General features: G+C 39.5%; 2 protein-coding genes across 6 annotated transcripts; one reads left to right on the top strand and one right to left on the bottom strand.

Annotated features, from left to right (window-relative positions):
* Window positions 1-147: 147 nt before the first annotated feature.
* On the bottom strand, window positions 148-5,818 carry LOC124069059. 2 transcript variants are annotated; one of them, XM_046407775.1, is made up of 5 exons: window positions 5,702-5,818; window positions 3,768-3,907; window positions 3,146-3,299; window positions 2,331-2,408; window positions 148-886 (listed from the first exon to the last, which is right to left on the bottom strand). In XM_046407775.1, exons 2-5 carry the CDS (start codon window positions 3,789-3,791, stop codon window positions 789-791), a joined length of 354 nt encoding a protein of 117 aa, XP_046263731.1. In that variant the 5' UTR covers window positions 3,792-3,907; window positions 5,702-5,818; the 3' UTR covers window positions 148-788. The 2 variants fall into 2 exon arrangements, with proteins under 2 accessions (XP_046263731.1, XP_046263730.1); XM_046407774.1 differs by lacking the exon at window positions 5,702-5,818 and adding an exon at window positions 4,147-4,377.
* LOC124069045 (casein kinase I-like) lies at window positions 5,725-22,315 on the top strand. 4 transcript variants are annotated; one of them, XM_046407754.1, is made up of 12 exons: window positions 5,725-5,859; window positions 10,227-11,345; window positions 11,597-11,666; window positions 12,988-13,136; window positions 13,234-13,468; window positions 14,920-15,005; window positions 15,134-15,218; window positions 15,330-15,475; window positions 15,980-16,060; window positions 17,649-17,750; window positions 19,599-19,705; window positions 21,191-22,315. In XM_046407754.1, exons 2-12 carry the CDS (start codon window positions 11,076-11,078, stop codon window positions 21,243-21,245), a joined length of 1,386 nt encoding a protein of 461 aa, XP_046263710.1. In that variant the 5' UTR covers window positions 5,725-5,859; window positions 10,227-11,075; the 3' UTR covers window positions 21,246-22,315. The 4 variants fall into 4 exon arrangements, with proteins under 4 accessions (XP_046263710.1, XP_046263709.1, XP_046263712.1 ...); XM_046407753.1 differs by having other exon boundaries at window positions 15,327-15,475; window positions 21,191-22,314; XM_046407756.1 differs by lacking the exon at window positions 17,649-17,750 and having other exon boundaries at window positions 21,191-22,180.

The raw sequence follows: 22,315 nt of genomic DNA, 5'->3' as shown, positions 1-22,315 counted from the left end.
GTGACTATACTTGATGCAGTAAACCAGCGTTAAGGAAGGACAGGTTAGGAGAGCGCCCTCTAGAGCTTATGAGAGGAGCTGCTGGCGCTTCTGAAATTATACATTTCCCACTATGCATGGTGATTTACAGTACAGACAGTATAACTTGTGGGCCTATGCAGGGCTGTTGTTAATACTTCTGTAATACTAATGCCAAGAGTCTGAATAGCAGCCAAAAGTCAAAAACTTAACCTTTATGATTACTTCATCTGTTTTTTAAAAAGCCACAAATTAACAAACCAGTTTTTAATGGGTTATGTCCAAGAAAAATATTAAAATAAGCCTTAATAAAAACTACTATGTGTGGAATTTGTAAACTCCTCCCTCCCGTCATATCAGCATATTACATGTATCCATATATGAATGCTGCAACTGTCATTGTGATTCATTTTTATTATTATTGTAAAAGACAAAAGAATGTTTTATTGTTGTAATTTACAGTTCAAACTGTATTTTTATATTTATATTGAAAAGAAAATTAAACACTTACATAAGAAGTTCAATAAGCCCAAACTATTTAAATGTGTAACACAAATAAAACAATACAATTAACATTAAAATGTCTTTGGGGAATAAAGAAACACTAGCATTCAGAACAAATTAATCAATCAAAGACCGGCTTCACTGACATGGAATCCTTGATTTAAGGACTGAAAAAAAATGCAGAAATTAAAATATAGAATAAAAATTTAAAAGCGAATGGCAGAAGTAAGGCGACATTGAGGAGAGAGCTCTGGATCCTTGTCTTCTCATCTTCGCATGCATTTTACAGCTAGGGCAGCCAAGCTGAAAAGGAAGATGGCAGTTTTTCCAAGAAGAATCCAATACCATATCTGACCCAGCAGACCTACATGGACACAGATGGATGCAGACTTGTATTTAGCTACATAGAATCTCTCTGAAACAAAGCTGTAGGAACATACATGAAAAGAGGCAGATACAGAGGAAGAAATAAAAGAAAAGACATGGTGAAAATGAATTTGACAGATATAACACTTTATTTATTATAGTACTGAGAACTGAAATAAGAATCTACATGAGGCAGGAATAGTTGATCAAGTCTAGTCTCATCAGTCCCTCCAGAGTCCTGACTACAGTGTCACTCAACATAAAGTACCCTCATCTGTGGACTGTGTCGCAGAACAATGCCATTAATGTCTGCAGATAAAGTAGATACAAGTAAACAGTTTTATGGTCTAAGGACAAACATTAGACTTCTCAGTTCGTTATTATTTTAAATCAGAAATGAAGATAGTTTGAGGAAATTGTAGCAGTAGTTTGTCAGATCAGTTGGAAAATAGACAGTAGAACAGTGTTTCTGAGGACTGGGCCTCACTGATAACTGATTTTGATGAAACTGATAATACGTTATGTAAAAAATAATGATTTACAACGCTGCCTGATGGACAGCTGCTTAACTGCTGTTAGCCGGTTAGCCCAGTCAACTGGGCAGCTAGCAGTCCTATTAGCTGTCTCTGCTGACAGTGGTATAACAGTGAACTATAAGGGTCCAGGTTCAAGTCAGAAACATTTTAAAGCGTTAAGAAGCTTTAATTTCCACTAACTGGTGAGGGTTGTGGGGCATAGATAGGCAATAGTTAGCTGCAGTGAGAAGAGGAAACTGTCACTTTTCAAAGAGCTGTTTAAAAGAACTTCTATTTTTCTAAAAGACACGCTGAATGGGGTCATAATCCCACAATCCTCTTAATGTTTTATGGTTTTATAGACGGTTGGTCTGATATTTCAGTAACTGCTCTCCATCTACTAGCATTTCCCCACTGATTTTAAACATGCCAATATGAACCTTGTCTTAAATAAGCCCTTCCTAGAGCCCTTCCGAGATCTCTCTGTTTGAAGAGAATTAGACCCACCTGTATCCAAGGTTTTAGAAAAATATTTCTAAACAATGGATCTCTTTTGTGTACAGCAATCAAATTTTTGCCATTTCAATTCACTCTATGCAGCACTGAGGTTCAGGCCTCAACCCCATTTTTATCGCCCTTGCCTTCAGCTCAGTCTTTGACACAGCAGAACATTCTGGACATTGTTCTGGTCCAAACAGGCCTGAGAATGACAAAGACTTACTTCACCGGTTATCTGTGAGTATTAATTGATTACTGTTCTTAACATAACCTATCTGAGCATGGCTCTAGAGCATCAGCATTTATCCATGGATGAGATGTAGAATTTAATATTAGATTTCCTGTAGATATGATATTTTCCCATAACTTAAATTTCAGAGAATCAATACCCCTTCTGACAAGCTGCACTTTATTGCTGTGAGCTCTCACCTGTTGCACTGCTGTGCTTTTGGGTGCTGTCACACAGTGGAGTGCTGGGTGTGGTCAGGGTAGATGTTGTCAAGTTATCTGGAGAGGGGACAGTTAATCATGTTCAATATCAAACCAATAAATAAATAATAGTCGTAGTACAAAATTATGCAAAATGTAAACTAGTGAAACTTTTTGTCAAAATGCTTCTTGTCGGTTTTTATGTCATAAATGCTTTTTTTTCTCAATGACACTTTTATCTTATGCTTCACTTGTGTCAAACTAATTGTGGTTCAGCAGTACAGAACACAGAAACAGAAACCAATTTCTAATTTAATTTGCTAACAGGACAAGATTGTATGTTCTGCCTGCATAGCTTGCTAAGTAGCTTGGCGCAGATGTTTGTCAGCATGAGGAGACAGCAGCAGTTAGGGTTTATTAGCTCATTAGCATGCTAGACACGTAGCATGTTCAGCCTTCTTCAGCCAAGACTTAAAAATTAAAGTCATTTGGTTACTGTGTGTACTGTTTATTTAGGCTACAGCAGAGCCTCTAGTTGGTTGGTGACATTAATACACAGTCAATTATTGTGACATTGTTGTTCTAGCTAACAGGTGCTGCAGTAACTGTCTGAAATTAACATAGCTTTCTAGGCTAAGAGGCAGAGAGTAAGTGGTTGGGCAGAAACATGAGAAGCTAGTGTGAAAACACAAAGTCATTAAAAGTGACATCATGAAATAAAATTTGATATTTTAAGTGAGCCACTGCACTACTTGACATGAAACGAAAGGGCTAGTTCTAAAGGACTGTGTTGTTACTGTTCATCTGTATCTTACCTGCTATTTGAATCAAGACTTGGGGGCTGATTGCATCAGGTGGCATTGTCATGCAGAAGTAACGTCCAGTGTCTGCCGTTGTAGCAGAGTCAACAGTCACGACCACGATCACATCAGGGAGGATGGAGGTGATGTTGAAAACGGACACTCTGTCCTGACAGACAAAAACAGCTGTGTCACTAGCGCTCATAATCTGACACAACTGCTGTGCAAAACCTGAAATTTATAAACTTTGCAAAGTCATTAATATGTGAACTCATCAGGGTGAAAATCCATTTCATTCAGAACTAAACAGACATGAAGAAAATGCAAGTGTTAAGATTACACCTGAATGAATAGACATTTTTACTCAGTTGTTCATCTCCTAACACCTGACCATCACACTATAACCATAACACTTTCCTGGGTGCTTATAATGCACAAGATGGTCCAAACCATGGAAGTAATCATCATCATCATCATCATCATCCTTAACAACAAAAGAACTGCTTTACTTGTTGTAACATTTAGGACGTCCATTATCAAGAGTGCCCGCATTTGGCGTGTACATATGAACAGGTTTAATTTATGGCATTAGTTGTTATTGTTGCAAAAACCTTGAAAAAATGTTTTAAAAAACTACCTGATCCTCACTTTCCCTCCACATCTGGGAGACATGTTGGGGTTCTAAACACGAGAATTTACAGCTCAGGTTGAAACCCTTTCCAACTGGAAGCAACCTATCATCTCCGGAAATACTCACAGTAGGTGCACTGCAACCACCTACAGAGGACACGATGAGAGGAGGCAGGTAAAATAAGGTAAAAAAAGGTAAAGTTATAGAAATATAATCCACCTCTTGAGTCTCTGAAATGATCTGGAATTTTTACTGAGTTTCTATATAAGAAATAATGATTTTCATTAAATAACTTTTTCAATTACTAAATCAAATTACCAAATATATAATAATAAGTGATATTACTACTATTTGTTTGTTTGTTTATAAAAAAAATATATTGTACCTTCAGATTGAGTCCAGTACATCAAACTTATCACCAGAAGGAACATGTCTGATTCTTTTCTCATCCTTTCCGTCATCAGCAGACTGGCTTCAGTGTCACATACTTCAAGTGGACCTAAGTCCCATGCAGACAGGATGTACACCTCTGCACTTTTGAGCTGATAAAGGCTGCGATAATCATAGCAGAAAAGGTTGCTGCTGATAGCACACATGATAGGTAATGTGTGCTATAGCACCTTCTCCTGCACACACACACACACACACACACACACAATCAAACACTCACAGCATACCATAGACTAACACTAAGTGCACTTTAGTTACTTTCCTTTTGTTTTATATTTTAAGGGTTCATTTTAATTTTTTCGCGCTATTTACATGTGTGCCTTTAAGCTGAGAATCTTTACAAAATTTCCGTTATGCTCGCGTAATGACAATAAAGACTCTTGAATCTATATAGTTGAAAGTAAATAGCAGAATATACAGTAGAATGAACTTTAGTGCTGATGCAAGTACAATAACAGGAAGTCTTTTGTTGTTATCAATCAAGTAAAAAAGACAACTGACACTTTGGAAAAAGGACTAGGCCTAACAAGGTAATAATAGTGCACTTTATATATTAATATTTCAATATATAAACCTCTCCTTAAAAAGCACACACTTGGCCCAGAGGTTTTAAGCAACTATAAACCAATATCGAACCTTCCATTTCTCTCCAAGATCCTTGAGAGAACAGTCGCCAATCAGCTGCTTGACTTTCTACATAGTAAAAGTTTATTTGAGGATCTGACTTTAGAGCTCATCATAGGGCAGAGACAGCATCGGTCACAAATGACCTTCTACTTGCATCAGACGAGGGACTTATCTCTGTCCTTGTACTGTTAGACCTCAGTGCTGCATTTGACACCATTGACCATCCTATCTTTTTACACACATTGGAACACTTAACTGGCATTAAAGGAACTGCATTAAGCTGCTTCAGATTGGTCTCAATTTGTTCATGTTAATGATGCATCGTCCATGAAGTTCAGAAAACTTCTTGAACCTTTCCAGGAACTCAGGGTTTTTGGTTTCTGGGGATCTTGAGCCCTAGAGCAGTTGCCTGCTTTGCCTGGCTATTAACGGTTCTTATCCATATTCATATGACATGTGATTTACTTGTTGAATGCGAAATTCAAGATAAAAAACTGATAACCGTGAAGGATTTGGTCCATATATTACAGAAATGACTTTATTCAACCTAAATATGGATGCATGTTATTTTATGGTATTTCCTTTACTGTCATGCTTCTTTAGACCAAATATTTGCATTTTTTCATTTCAGTCGGATGTGTATAAGTGCAGGAACAATACATCGATGTACCTTTGTCCAGACTGCATACTGGTATTTAAACAACGTACGAAAAACAACCACATTAAAAGAAAAATAACTTTTTCTACAAATTAAAGTATGGGTGACACTCACGCAGACACACATACGCGCGCACACAGATTTTCTGTCGGTATTCTTCAAAGCAGGTTACGCTCGCTCCTTCCGCTTACTGTTCTGCACTTACCTTCTTATACGTAAATTGCGTTATGATCACTGGCGAGGCTTTTCAGCTGGTTAGCCAAACATCCACAGAAAAAGAGATGAGCAGGAAAACGAGACGAAGAAACTGATACCAATTTATTCCAGACTAGAAGAATACCAACCGAAAGAAAACATCTTTGGGTACGTTTCCCACTTTTTTTTAACTTTGCAAGAATTGTTTGTTAAATTAGCTAGGTATGTTTTTGAATGACTGTCTGTATGTATGGGCAGAAATTCAGCGTTAGCCAACATTGGCTAGTTAGCTGACTGGCTAATATGTTAGCCAACGTTAGCAACGTCTTGCTACGAACACAGAAGCTAGTAAACGTTAGCTTGAACTCGTTGTTGATATGATTCACTAATCTACTGCTGTGCATTAAGAGTACTCATCTGTTCTCTGACATTGTTTCATTTAATTTGCTAAAGTACTTTCTCCACTTTGGCATTTCAAATCTGTTTCAATGAAGCTAACGTTGTCAAGCTAGACTGAGGCCAAACACTCACACACAAACTACTGTGGCCTAATCCTAACTTCCTGCGTTATCTAGCTCGCTTGATAGTTTGACGTGCTGTAAAACCCACACCGTTTTATTTTCCGAAACAGACTGTCAGCTAAAGACGTGAACGATTACAGGCGTATAGTTATCAGATTGAACAGTTGCTGTTTCCCGAGTACTGAAATTTGCTGCAGTCGTATCAGCTAACGTTAGCTCCATGAACAAACTCGAGGTCTTTTAGCCAATTCATCACTTTAACAGCTTTCTGTGCCACAATTTGAAATGGTGTCAGCTTGCTCAGTTTGCTAGTTCACTAGTGCCCAAAGTATTTTTTAGAGATAAGTAAGAGGTGGTGCAGCTAAATTAAACATAGGAGTGTGGGCGGTGAGATAAGGCCATATTGGTAGAGCTGTTGCTGTATTTCCCCCAAACAATGTTACGAAGAGCTTAAAAGGAACATATTGATTATTAGGAGGTTTTCGTTCCCATCAGGACCACCGCTACTGCATTCACTCATTAGCTGGTTATGCAGTAAGGTGCCATTGATGCACAGCTGAGAAATCTGAAAGGGATGTACGTCTAAAATTTTGTGTACCACACCTGGCATTATCAACAACAATTAATGTAGACGTAGCACTAAAAGTAGAAATTTAGTAATTAGAGTATAACGTCACCATCAGATTATAGACAGTAAAATGTAAAAATTAAGAAACTGATATGAAAGAGCTGTTTGATTTGGGTCAGTAATGCTAAGGACAACTGGTGTAGGGTGAGAACATGATAACAGCAGTTGTGGAGGCTTCTTCATTTTATTTCATCGCTCCGGAACAGTATAGAGGAAGTTTTGTTAGTATATTGTGAGTCATTAATTAAGTGCATGTAGAAACTTCTTAGTGCATGTATCACTGCCTGCTAATTTATTTCCCATCTTAACCATTGTATTTTTAATGTGGTGCATGGCACAATCAGTAGATTTGTGTGGAACTCGTGTTTTCTTTTCAACTTATGCATCATTTACATGGTGTATATGTTGTGAGGCTCTGGGAAGATATTGGTATTTAATTTGGTATATCTGGAAAACTGTTGTGTCAGGTTGTTTGTCTTGCAGAGACAGTTTTGAATCTGTTGTCCCAGTTGCTTTGTAATTGAGGTCAGGTTTGTGCCCTGTGGCATGCTTAGGAACGTACACTGTTGGGTCTGTGACTGCATGTTGGTTTATTAGATGTAGTAAACTTTCATTGCTCAGGTTCATGTAGTCAGACAAGAGGTGAGCATGACAAAACATTGCAAACAATGACTCGGTATTGGATGCAGCGATTGATGTCTTCATTTTGATGCCTAATAAATACTATTTTCAATACCTGTATTTTTCATGTATCCATAGATACCCCAAAAAATCTAAATTTGATTTCAGAAAGTGTAGAGATACCCTGAAAGTCTATGTTAAGACACTGTCAGCTGCAGATGTGTTGGAGATGTAATGGGGTCAGATTAAAGTTTTCTTCCCTATAGCATTTGATATGTACTTAAAAAGAACTGAGTTCTGATACCAAGCTATTTTGGAAGATATTTCCAAATTAACTGCATGATTGTAAAGGAGGTTATTGTAAAGAAAGTCCAACCTGAGCAAAGGCCTCAATCTCATATTGTATGCATGCAAAAGTTTCAAAGTCTTCTTTTAACTGAGGCCACAGATAGTGTGTGGGTGTGATGTTGCCACTTGCTTTGCTCCGGTCTAACCCTGTCTCATATATAGCCTATACAGCAGCATTGATTTTTTTTTCTCCTCTGGCTGTGAGTTGCTCAATTTGACAGAGGCCTCTGTGGGAGGGGAAAAACAGTGTTTGACCTGCTACAGTGCAACAGCGGATGTAATTAAAGGAATAGGTCTGACTTCAGTGAGGCAAAAAGCTGTTTAATTTTATTATAGAATCTGATTTTGGCAAGTCTTGCAACCCTGTTTATTAAGTTTCGAGCAACGTAATTCCTTCATTTCATAAACTCAGCTGAGCACAGTGCCCACATAAACATCAAATCAAGTTCTCAGGCTCAGAGTTGATGCAGCTGCCGAGTTGTTGTAAGTTGCTGTTGCACATAGCTCAGAAGTGCTTCTGAATCCAAATGAGTTCACAGACTGGCATCAGCATCACCCTTCTTTTCATATATATTCATCAGCTGTTATTGGCTTCTAATATCCTGTGTGTTATTCCTGTAGTTACAATGATTGGATAAAATCCAAACATCACTGTCTGACTAGGTTGTAACAGACCTCTGTAGTTGTTTGTAAGACCACACTGTTGCATTATGACAAGGTGCTCAGGGGTCATGTTATTCCTGTTAATGACATCAGAGGAGATGCGTTGACATACTCGGCATTGTCCATTATCGCAGACATTTCCTCCTCCTCAGTGTTATCCTTCTCTCTGTGTCCTCCATGTCATTATCACGAGGAAAGAAGTGGTCATAAACCTCTTAAGCAGTGAACTATTATTCTGAAATTGATTGATGACAATGCCAGGAACAGTCTGAACATTTATGTACATTAGTATTGGCATTAAGCCTTTGTTGCGCCCGCCACCAGTGTTGGTGTCATGTTATCTCAAGAAAAGAAAATGTGAATTCTCATTGGCATTGTGAACAAGGAGGAAAAGTAACTTTATATGTGTTTAACCTTCCTTAAATCTGTCATTCAGACAATCTTTTGTGTTTTAAAACTGAGCAACCAACCAAAATATTTTCCCATTATGATTTAGACCGGTTGTCTGAATCTTTATAATACATTGTTATTAATTTCATACCTGCAAATGGTCTTGCAACAGGGTATTCTTACAAATGAAAAATAAAAATAAAACATGTTAAAGTTTAATAAGTGGATGTGATAAGCTGCACTCTCTGCCCTGTGCAACAGTAATGTCCTTGTGTATGTAATTAATTAATTTGACTTGAATTGCAGCATTGGTAACTGTCTTGAGGTTAAAGTATGAATATTTTTTATATTTACAAAATGTTGCAGTTTAGAAGCATGCATGTAAATAAAGTTATACAGCTGACTCAGTTTCACTAGTAGAGTCAAATGAGCCATGTTTTTATAAACCAGCAATGATAGCTATTTTGGAGGGCACCTATGGGCCAACTGCAAAGTTTGATTAATTTTTGAGTTGTGTTTCATTGGTGTGCATGCTGCATCTTTTGCCTGTATAGTTAGATCCTAATAAATACACATGCATTGTCATTCACAAGCTTGTACAGCATGAAGAGCAGGAAGAAGGGAGGGAGAAGGGATGTGAGAAATAGAGAGGTGAAGAGAGATTGGATGTCAAAGGAAAGAATAGAGCTCAGAGGAAGACTCAGAGGAGAAAAGGAAGGAACTGGAGTAGCTAGGATTGGTGTTATTATTAGACGATGGAATCAGAAACGCTCAAGAAACATGTCTTATCCTCCTGGAGGAAGATCTGGCCTGGTTTTCTAGAAAGGCCAAAGGTTGTTGGTTGGTTGCTGTTTTGAGTTTTAAAATTACAGCTTTTAAACTTCCAGAATGCTGTATGCAGTATTTTTAAATTGACTGCTGACTACTGGCTTGCCTGCTCTCCAACCCAGTGTCCCTCAACTGCAGCACCATAATTGTTGTAAACATTCATGAACTTCTTTTTCTCTTTCTGTCTCTTTCTGTAATTTTATTTTGAAATTACTGTGGTTGCTGTGCATTATCGGAAGTAGACATCGCTATCTGTCTAACTGGAAAAGGTCACATGACTAAAATGTGATACTAATGCAGAAATATGAGACTCCGGGATCAGTAACATCTTTTAAATCGTTTATTAAAATTTAGAAGATTCTGTATAAGTAAGTTGTCATCATCACTATTATTGTTTTATTTTGAGCTAAAATGGTTCAGGAAACCCAGTAAAGATTGGTATATGTTGTCTGAAAGTAGTGTGTTATACATTAAATGGTACGGCATAGTTTTGCTTAAATCTTTATTTAAAATTTTTTCCTCTCTATTTCTTTCAGGTGGTACATTGAAACCTCGGCACACAGCATTCCTCATACCTAAGGGCCAAAGCTTCAACTGATGTTCTACTGGACCAAGTCGTTGTGTAACATATTATCAGCCAGTGGACAAGTACAGCAGTCCAGAATTCAGGACAACATGCTGAACCCAACTTACCACAACATATGGCAATAAATCAGTACTATACTGTTTAGTCACACCCAAATATCCGATCAAAAGGGAAACCTCTAAACTTCTTCAGTTTTTGATAAACTCGAGACATTTTTGCTGGCAAATGTGTGCGCTGGGGTTGGGTGCATGGGTGTTTTGCTGACAGTAGGCTGTTTTCATGGTGGACTGGTATGTTTGAGCTTGGAGCTAGTGTAGCTTCATATAGCATGTTAGCTTATGGCTAGTTGTGTATGATATCAGATCAAGCCATTATCCTCCCCTCCATCACCATCTCTGGCCCCTACAAGGGGGGTATAAACCAATAGGCAGTGGGGCCCCCTTACCCTGTCATTTTTTTCATCTCTCTTTTGTTAAGTCATCTGTCCATCCACTCAACAGTCATCAGTTTTTGCTTTTGCTCCATCACTCTTGTATAGTACTGAGCACTCTTTAATTCAGCGTAACTCAGCTCTGGTCCTGTATGAGATCCAGTTCTTTGAATTCATTTCACATGTGCCCAAGTTCAACTTAAATTTCCACAGCTCCTTATCCTCTTTAAAGTCAAATCCAGTCCACGTTTTGGCAGAGCATAGACCACACTATTGTCTGACAGTCAAGCCGCCAGGCAGTTGTTTTGGTAGGTGTTTTGGTTGCATGGAATTGGCTTAACCGTGGAGAGGCCAGGCTACCACAAACTGATGGACTTTGACAAGAGGGGAGTAGGGGGAGGTGGGGGAGGGGGTGGTGGAGGAGGTGGAGGAGGTAAGGGGGAAACCGAGGAGGGGAAGAGGATGTCAGGGAAGACGGGAAGTCGATCAGGACATGGTGGCCGGGGTGCTGGCTCCAACTCTGGGGTTCTAATGGTCGGACCAAACTTCCGGGTTGGAAAGAAGATCGGCTGTGGGAACTTTGGAGAGCTGCGACTTGGAAAGAACCTGTACACCAATGAATATGTGGCTATCAAACTGGTAAAATTCTTTGTCTGTGTAGTATATAGTTTATGGTATTGTAGTTCCACACACTTGATGTGTTTAATAGTAAGAGGGACAATTTGTTAAACGATATTTAAGTTAAGATATTTATATCAAACTTGTGACAGAAAGGATCAGAAAATTGCACTTCAGGGAAATTTGTGTTTGATGGTCCTGAAGACAAAAAAAGTGTTTTATAAATTGTATGACAAAGAATTATTCTAATCAAAGCACAATATCCTATGCAGGAGCCTATCAAGTCACGGGCACCACAACTTCACCTAGAATATCGCTTCTACAAACAACTGGGAAGTTCAGGTGAGAACTTACTGTCTCTTTTGTTAGGTTTTGTACTCAGTCTGTCAAGTTTCAATGAAACTGTTGTGGCAAGCATTTACAAACAAGTAGGTATGTAGTATATACTCTAATGTCAACTACCAAGGGAGTTTTTGAGCTGGGTTTGTCAAGAGAAGTTCCATATTTTTCTTTTCGTTGCCTGTTTCTCTACGCTGCCATACTGATGTCTTGTGGACATATGTTGTGCGCTAATCCACATTTATCAGTGCACAGCACCCACACACGGTCACAGTAGTAACATGCGTTAAACAGAAGAAAATAGACTTGAACTGTAAAAATGCACTCCATGTTGTGTGGACTGGAGTTGGATCTCTTAGACATGAGTTAAACTCATCATAAATAAGATGAAATCATTGAGGACTTACAGCTAGACATAACTTGAAGATCAAAAACTCATGATACCACTTGGACTTAACATGGAATTATTTCACTCACAGGCGGTCACATTGTGTGAGCAGTAAAAATAAAGTGATGGATGTAAAAATGACTGTGGTCAATTAAATATGGCTGTTGACATGTGACAGTTTGTTGGAAAGTAACAAATTATCTCTGTAAATTTGTTATATTAGGTGTTGATCATTTAAAATGTCACGTAATGGAAGCCGTGATGACTGATGTTAGAGTGTGGTGTTCAGAATCAGAATTCTTTATTTGTCACATGTGGATGTGCATCCACAGTGAAATGAAAAAACAACACTCCTTTTAACAACTGTGCAAAAATACAATTGACATGTACAAATATACACAAATAATAAGATAAAAGATAAAAGTTAAAAAAAAAAAAATAGAATAGAATAAAAAATAAAAAATAAAGATAGAGATCTAACCTCAGTGGCAGAGGGAATGTAAATATACATAAATATACATATCGTATACATAGTATACAAGTATGCATGTGTGTGTATGGGGGGGTGAGTTAAGTGGGGGAAAGAGAGTTCAGTGTCCTGATGGCCTGGGGGAAGAAACTCTTCCTCAGTCTTTCATGTGTTAATACACATCTGTGTCCTGTGGGGCAGCTGTGGGTCGTCCACTTACCAGAAGGTTGGTGGCTTGATCCCCAGCTCCTCCGGCCTGCTTATCCACGTCTCCTTGAGCAAGAAACTGGTTAGATCAGTGCTTTCTCATAGTATAGCAGGCTCTGCCATCAGTGAGTCAGTGGGTGAATGTGGCAGTACTGTTATCGTGCTTTGAGTGGTCAGTACAACTAGAAGAGCGCTATATAAGTACAGTTCATTTACCATTTACATAGTTGTGTCCAACTCCTGTTTATCTGTTCATCCAGAGGGGGTACCCCAGGTGTTTTACTTTGGACCATGTGGTAAATACAATGCAATGGTTCTGGAGCTCCTAGGACCCAGCTTAGAAGATCTGTTCGACCTCTGTGACCGGACTTTCTCTCTAAAGACTGTACTCATGATAGCTATACAGCTGGTAAGACAAATACATAGAAACCACCTTTTTTTTAAACCTCAAAAGACTTGTAGTTTTATTGATGGATTTCTTTGCTTTGCCCTTTTTTCCTATTTAGATCACCCGCATGGAGTTTGTCCATACCAGAAGCCTGATTTACCGAGACGTGAAGCCCGAGAACTTCCTGGTGGGCCGACCTGGCTCCAAACGACAACACACCATTCACATCATAGACTTTGGCTTGGCGAAGGAATACATAGACCCAGAGACCAAGAAACACATCCCTTACAGAGAACACAAGAGCCTGACTGGAACTGCTAGATATATGAGCATCAATACACACCTGGGGAAAGGTGAGCTGTTCCCTCATGCTACATATGCAGACATGTACCACTTCAACAAAAATCCATGATCCATGCAATGTCATAGATGTCTGTGTGAATTTGATCACAACGTTGCATTTCTTCTGAGGATGGAGATGATTCCGTTTTCAAGGCCACCAGAATGAATGTAACAGCAACTCTTCAGGAACATTTGCTCACAGGAAGAACACATGTTGACTACACTGGACTGTTTTGCTGTTTTCATGGTGTGCCCAATCCCTGATTAGTGGACAGGCATCCTGACAAGTGGAAAGATAGCAGCAAATCCTCCTTTTTAAGCAGCTGAAATCAGAAAATCTCTCACGTATTTGCTGAATTAATTAGGGATAGAGCAGTTTGGTGTTTTCAAGCCTGATACCAAATAATAACAGATTACTAGTAATCGCTGCACAAAAGGCATTATTCAGGCACTTTGGCAGGAATCAGAATTCTTTATCAGAATCAGAATTCTTTATTTGTCACATGTGGATGTGCATCCACAGTGAAATGAAAAAAACAACACTCCTTTTAACAACTGTGCAAAAATACAAGAGAATAGAATAAAATAAAAAATAAAGAATGAAGAATAAAAATATAAAAATAAAGTAAAGATAGAGATCTAACCTCAGTGGCAGAGGGAATGTAAATATACATAAATATACATATCGTATACATAGTATACATGTATGCATGTGTGTGTATGGGGGGGTGAGTTAAGTGGGGGAAAGAGAGTTCAGTGTCCTGATGGCCTGGGGGAAGAAACTCTTCCTCAGTCTTTCAGTTTTGGCCATGCGGGGGAGAGTGACTGATTCAAAAGCTATGGCTTTCCCCTCAATTAAGGGAAATCCTGTAGGCTGTGGCTTGTGACTTTTTCAGCTGTGTAACTGGGAAGCTGGGCATGCTTGTCGTTAATCATACGATTGTGATATTAATTGCAACTTTGCAATCTTTTTGCATGTTATGGCACACTATCTTTCGCTGTTGATATTACTTGGAACGTGTAACCAATCAGATAGTGCTGTGACCAGGACATTGAGTGAGACTACAGAGAGAGATGACTGCACTGGTTATTGAATCTGATAATTGGTCAGGCCTGTGGTCAGTTGACCCCTTGAATAAATAGCTGAAAAAATTAAATGAACATTCAAAATTGTAGGTTGTTGATTTTCTGAAATCCCAAAATTATGCAAGGTAATGTCAATACTGTCACCTTTTGGCCACGCAAATATGAAAAGTAGTGAGCTGAAGGTTTTTGGAAACGTTTTGCCAAGGTTTACCATTTTGAAATGTCATTATACCGTTGAGAAATCATTATTGATGACCTTGTTAGTACCAGACTGGGTAATGAAGCATACTGTGTTCTTGATGATGAGTTGTTGAATTTAACATCACTAATTCAGTCTAGCCATCTCAGCCTTTGTTGATCTTCTGTGTTACTTCAGAACAAAGCAGACGGGATGACCTGGAAGCTCTAGGCCACATGTTCATGTATTTCCTTCGAGGCAGCCTACCCTGGCAGGGACTCAAGGTGAGGAGGCAGCCGACCAACAATCCAGTGTATTCATCAGTCCGGTCACTTTGTTTTTTGTTCCCTTTCCTTTCAATGGACCTCTGTCTTTGCTCTGTGATGAATAAGTTCCTCTCTGTCGTCATCAGGCCGACACGCTGAAAGAACGTTATCAGAAGATAGGAGACACGAAGAGAGACACACCGATTGAGGTCCTCTGTGAAAGCTTCCCAGGTTCGCATACATACACCTCTGTGGAAAAGCTGTGCAGCTGTTGCATGTATGCTCATGCTAGCATAGTGTTGATCAAAATGTGTGTGTGTGTTTGTGTGTATGTAACAGAAGAGATGGCCACCTACCTGCGGTACGTGCGACGGTTGGATTTCTTCGAGAAGCCAGACTATGACTATCTGAGGAAACTCTTTACAGACCTCTTTGACAGAAATGGCTACATCTTTGATTACCAGTATGACTGGACCGGAAAGCCACTGGTTAGTGGGTTTTGTGCTTCCTCCACACAGTAATTAACTAAAAACTAAGTGCTAGGTTTAGGACAGGGTCTGATGAGCGGTCAACTTTTAACAGTGGCACACAATCATATGACTCATCTACTTAGTAAACAGGAACTAGATAGACATGCTATTAACTTAGACCCATATCTCCAAAATATCAAAGACACTTCCTCCTCCATGTTTAAGTTGCTTCGTAAACTGTAATATGAATAGATCCGCTTTGTGTGAGGTCAACAGAAAACAATATTGTGGTTGAAACAATGTGAGGTTTGACCTCAGTGGTGAGGTTTGAAATCAGAATGATAATTAGTTTTTAATGAAAAAAAAAAGAGTGTATTGTACCAGGTGTCTGGTGTACCCTCTCATCAGTACATTATCCAGAAGACGAGTGATATCATATCAAGTCCACGTAAAGAAATATCATGTACGCATCTGTGTTTTTCCTTACTCTGATCCCATGTTGACCTTATTTCCTGTGTTTAGCCCACCCCTATCGGTCCAGTGGCCAGTGAGACCCCACTTCAGTCGAGCAACCGAGAGAAAGCGCCGCAGACCAAAAATCAGGTAGACACACTCATTCTGAACAGCTGCACAACACAATCATGTTGGTGTACATGATTTTAGTAGAATCTGAATATTTGGAATAGATTCAGTGTACTTGCCAAACCATCAAAACCAGCTTAAAAGCAGCGTATGTGCTGGTATAGTGAAAACGTGGACTTAAGTTATTCTCTTTCTCACACACACAGCCACTCAGACACTCTCTGCCACAACTCTTGTAACTTTATTGCAGCAGCTGATCTACCAACAGAACCCAGGATGTCCTAATTATAATGTTTAATATTTTTTTATGACCTCACAATGGCTAACTGTAATGGCATGATTATAGTGAATGTTAAATTGTTTACCCATGACTTGGACATTTTTATGTGTCTCGGTGGACAGTAGATGTTTTGACTTTGACACTGATCAACAGAAAAGCTTGAACGCATTGAATGTCGGTCGTCGTGTCGTCTGAGCTGGCAGGGATGGGTAAAAGGGATGAGTATTATTAAAACACTTGTAGAGTAGTAGTAAATTAGTTTGTGATGATGTGTTCGGTGCATGAAATGAAAGTTTCTGTTGACCAGTGTCAGAAAACATAATTATTGTGTCTGGTTTTAATGTTGTTACACGAAACAAGGAAAGCTCATGGGGCAGGAAAATACTTCACTGTAAGTGTTGTGTTCATATGCTGAAAGAAGCTGAGTTGCTGTGCACTGTGTTAGTGAAAAAGGTATGAAATATCACTAGGATACCATAACAGCACTCGTCCATATGCGCATTCATACAAGCAGCCCACACATTACACTCTCACAAAGGGCTGGGTGGTATAATCTAAAGTGTGTATACTTTACTTTTTTTTTTTTTTTTTTTTTTTTTTTGGGGTTTGTTTTAAATCTGCATAATGTAGGTTATTAGCATCCGAATGTGCAAATGTGTCTGTTGTAACATGCTTAATGTGACATAAAAACTCCAGTCCATTCTTTACTGGAGCAAATAATGTTTTCCACGCAATATTTTGGCCTATTTCACATAAAGAGGATGACTTGCTTATACCGCCCGCCCCTGCTTTTACATTCGCAAACACAAATGTGCATCAGTCCAGGTTAACAAAGCCAAAAGTAGTTAGGTTGTACTGCAGGTCTGCTTTGGACCTTAATCCCAAAAATCAGGCCCTTGGGGTTGACGTAGCACAGAAAGTAGACCACCTCCTTCTCCTTTTGCATGGGGCTTCCACATGTGTGCACTCTCACTGTACTGCACACTTGAGTGCTCACCCTCCTGTTGCTCCTCCGCCAAATACTGACTCTGTACTCACTGTTTCTTTTCTCTTTCTTTTTTCACTCTGTATCTATACTCTCCTCACCGTACTGCTCCTTACCCTGCTGCTCTTCTCCTCCATCTGCTCTTCTTCCCGCTTCTCCTTTACCTTACCCTTCTTCTCTCACTCTGTTCCACCCTGCTCCTTCTTCCCCTTTCCATGACGACCCTCCTCTTCCACCCCGCCTGCCCTCTTCACCTTTTCCTTTCTCCGCCAACACCACCATCACTTCTGCCCCCTCCACCTCCCTTCTCGTTCCTCCTGCGATCGACTTCCTGTCTCCTCTAGTCTCCAGAGGGGAAAGGCAGTGAGTCCCAGCCCACTCCAGTGACCAATCGAGAGCTGCTGGGCTCCCATCTCACTGCTGATAGGCTGGGCGGGTCTGTCCAGGTACTGAGAGGAAGGGTTAGCTCTGCTGGCTTCCTGTCTGTTTGCCTATCTGTCTATTTGTCTGCCTGCATGACCTTCTCTGTCTCTGCAGCAGGGCTGACCTCAAGTCTGTTTCCTCACAACCACAATTATTCCCCACATGGGACAATTGTGATAGAAATCCCAGTTTAAAATCTTATCTTGCTCAGCATGTGTCGGTGATATAACACGTATTTTTTTAAACTATCACTGCCTTTTGAACATTGAAATAATGGAGACTACCTGAGGACAGATGGTGATTGGCTGATTTCTTTATTGTAAGAGACCACATGATGTTGGCTGCTTTTTGTGAGTTGACCGTTGACAAGGTTGAAGAGGCTCGGTTTCATACTGTGTTTTTCATCAGCAATAGAAATGTAGAAGAAGTTAAGTTGCCTGAGATCGTATGAGTTGGTGTGGGGTTTTGAATATTTGTTTTATATACAAACTGTGACATGTAGGTTTTGTGGAAAAAAAAAAATTTGTAGATACTTGATAAGGGATCAAACCACAGCAGAGGTTAATTTTGTGTTGGAAAGTTGCTGTTTGTTGAGTTTAGGTGTGACACAGTCCATGTTGAAATTTATTTGGACTTAAAGTGGAAATAGACAACTTGAATAAAGCTTCTCTTTGTCAAATAAATATTGATTGTGCAGTGTAATGGCTATAGAAAAATGACAGCATCTCCATTTTATTGACTTCCCATAAACTTTCTCTGTGCTATTCTGTCTCGATTTACAGCATTAAGTAAGCATGTCTGCTATTGCACAACCAAAACAGGAACAGGTTTTTTTTTTTTTTGGTGTTGTGTCGAAGTCTCTTAACCCGTCTATTTGTTTCCTTATCACTGGGGACATGAGAACGTTGAAAAAGAACATTGAGTTGTCGTTCCTACTACTGGATCACTAAGCAACAAAACCTGCCTACTTTTACTCTGCCTTTTTCACAATACTGAGATCAGAGTTTCTAGCTTGTTAATGTTACTGCTGACTTATGCCAAGCAGTCAAAAGTCAAACCAGGGGCTGTAAGGAGTCACATCTCTGCCATGATGCGCTTTAGTAAAGATGACAAAAGTACCAGACACCTTAAATGGTCATTTCAATAATGTTCAACCTGAATCTGACAGCATTATGGAGAGGATCCCTGCAGAGATGGACCCTTTCAGACTCTTGAGTATTTGCATGGTAGCTGAGCCTGAAAAATTTTGGCAGAGTTGGTTGAAAAACACATTTCAGTCATGGCATTAAAGGTGTTAAATGCTTACATCAACTGAAAACTGCTGTTGTACCAGCATGTGTGTATGTGTGTGGTCAGAGCTGATTTTGTTAAAAGATTTCAAGACAGGTGACATCAACAAAACAATGGAAACACTGTCAGCCAGCAGAGGAGTGAGGCTTTTTTGCATGGCAGCAGAATAACTGTTTACCATGTCCTATATCGTATGGATCATTAACACACATTCATATTAATGTGGAAGCAAACGATCTTTTCCTTTTGTGAGGACGGAGAGCAGTCCACAGATGGATGTTTAAGTAGCCGAGTCTCAGCAGAGTAGCTGGGCTGTGTTTTTGGCTGGAAGGCAAGTGAAAGAAGAGGAGGAAAATGATCTTTATCAGTTTTTCTACTGATTGATTTGCACTAGAAGGAACCTTTTAAAAAACGATGCGGAAGCACCAGTGTGGAAGCATTTTGTTTTTACATGTAAACATTGTTTACAGATTTATCTGCCATAATGTGGAGGTAATGCAAGTCTTTAGAATTTTGTCACACCGGGTTAGGAAGTTGGTATATCTGTACTCATCCCTCTGTCTTCCATTTTTCTCCTTCAGGTGATGAGTTCAACCAATGGGGAGCTGAATACAGACGACCCCACTGCGGGACACTCCAATGCACCAATCACAGCCAATGCAGAGGTGGAAGTGGCTGATGATACCAAGTAAGGACACACACATACACGTTAGAGTAGTGTTTTAATATACTTTTTTGCATCTGCCCTTATTCTTTTAACCATTCTACGATAACCACAAAAATACCCAAAGACCGTACTAGCGAAGATGGTCTGAGCTGCTTGTGTGTTTGTGAACAAGACTTCCTGTGGCTTTGCTTTTGCTGACAGTGCAGAAAACTTCTCTTTATCTCTCTCACTCTAATTCTTCAGAAGTGCTTTCTCTTCATGCTTTCTCTTAAGAAAGTCAACATGTTGTTTAATGTGGGCATTTTTAGGTTAACTATAAGCAGAACAAGACAAAGTTTAGTGTCCCTCACTAGATTCAAGGGATCCATGACATCTTACTTGAAATTAAAACCCTTTTTAGATATAAATGAATTGTATAAGTGAGTGATTGTTTCCCCCCTGCCTTATATGTATTTACATTGAAGTTGGAATAAACACAAAAAAAACCAAAAAGCACTTAGTACATTGTCATAGGTGACTTTATTGATGTATGAAATACCCCTTATTCCTTCTTAACATCATGTCCATGACCCCTAAAATCCATCACTTCTTTATGCTCATTCATTTCTGTGCTGCTTAACACATTTGGAAGTAACTAACTACTAAGCCACAAAGCATTGACTTTATATACACAACATGAGAGCTCCACAAAAGTGAGGCCAAAACATCTGGACTGCCCCCTGTTGGCTGGCTGCAGTACAGGTCATAACCCCCCCCCCCCTTTCTGTTATTTTATATATTTCATATTACGCTGAGCTACACCATATAGGCAAAAATATTCCAACAGGGAAATCTTAATGCTTCAGCATACCAACACATTTTGGACAATGATATCCCTCCTCCAACTGCCCAGGGAAGGTCCCAGCACACAAAGCAAGGTCCACAAAGACATGGCTGGATGAGTCTGGCACAGAAGAACCTGACTGCAGAATGCAAAAAAAAAAAAAAAAAAAAAAAAAAAAAAAAGCCCACAGAAACACTCTGATTCTGCAGAAGCTGCCTCTGCTGGTGTAACAGTCAGTTGTCCCAATACCTTTGTCCATATAGTGTATGTCCCACTGTTCATTTTTTGATAAATTTGGTTTTAATTAATTATTTGATGTTAGAACGGATGGGGTGCTCATATTTGGTTCAGATGGGTGTATGGGTGGGAAGATGGCATCTCTTGTATCTGAAATATTTTTGCTTCACTTTTGTGCAGTGGGAGGAAGTGGAGATGTGTTAGCCATCTTTACTTATGCCAAGGCTTCAAGGCAGTGAGAAGGAGAGAAAACAAAAATACAGATAGTTGTCAAGCTTTGGAGAAACTTGTGTCTATGGACACACTCAAGAGCTCTTTGGGGGGGGGGGGGTTACAGGGTTTTAATTTACAAAGTTCATTGTTACTTAAAATAACTTAAATACAAAAATATTTTAAGAGAAAATCTGCATTCTAGGTTCAGGCTGATTTTTTTGTTTGTGTTGCAGGTGCTGCTGTTTCTTCAAGAGGAGGAAGAGGAAAGCTCTGCAGAGACACAAATGAAGAAGAGAGAGGAGAAGGGAACCTTGGTCTCTTGCTCCTTCTCTCTCTCTCTCTTTCTCTCTCTCTCTCTCTCACACTTGTCTAGCCCTCTTCATACGACCCTCTCTTTAACCCACCCTTCTGACCCTCCTCCTCTGCTCTTGGAGGTCCTTTTAGCCTACTGTGGGTTGGCTTGTCTCACTGGACCTCCAGGCAGGAGAATGTTTCCTAAGCTGATCTGCTGGTTTCTACTGCTCTGCACTGACCAGGAAGACAGACAGACAGACAGAATAACGCGTTTGCTGTTCCACCTCGGAGCTTTAAATGTGGACTAGCTGTACCAGCAGCGGTGTCTTCATGTATTTTACGAACTGGAACTGGATAAATACAAACTGCTGTGAGAAACAAGTGACCGGTTGATATACTGCAAAAGTCAAACTGATTGGCTAACAGACTGGATTCAGCTGGTTCACTGACAGACTGGCTACTTCCCTTTTTTTTCCTTCCTTATTTACTGGTTCAGAGAACGGAGACGTCTGTTTCTGAGGAGATATGGAAGAGAGGACAACGAAAGGATGAGTGGCAATGATACTGTTGGACCACATGTGCGCGCACACACATACACACATGTACAAACACACTGCTCACTCAACATAAAGAGACTTCATGGACACAGAGATGCAGCTCTTGCACATAGTCTATCAAGTTTTTATTCCGTAGGGTTGATGGACGTACACTGTGAGCAGCCTTGTCTATTTCCTGCAGCGGCTCTGGCTCAGTGTACTTCTCAGAATCATTCACCCTGCAAGGAAAACCTCACAACCACCAGACTCAAAAGTTAAAAAAGATGTTTATGTGAAAACTTTACTTTTTTCCCCCTCATTTTAATTTGTAACTAAAAAGACTGTCTGCAGTTTGGAACCTGTGTTTTTTTTTTTTTCTGTATTTTGGAGTTTTGTGTTTTGTAGCTTTGAGTGTGATCTTCAAAATGTATTTTTTTTAATAACTTGTATTTTAAATTTTCCGTTTTTTTTTTTTTTGGTTTTTTTTTCCTTTTCTCTCTGGGTTGGAGGATGGAAAGGCGGGTAACT

Source organism: Scatophagus argus, chromosome 13, assembly GCF_020382885.2.
Source record: "Scatophagus argus isolate fScaArg1 chromosome 13, fScaArg1.pri, whole genome shotgun sequence".
NCBI classification, from domain to species: domain Eukaryota; kingdom Metazoa; phylum Chordata; class Actinopteri; family Scatophagidae; genus Scatophagus; species Scatophagus argus.
This window is presented reverse-complemented; position numbering and strand designations above follow the sequence as displayed.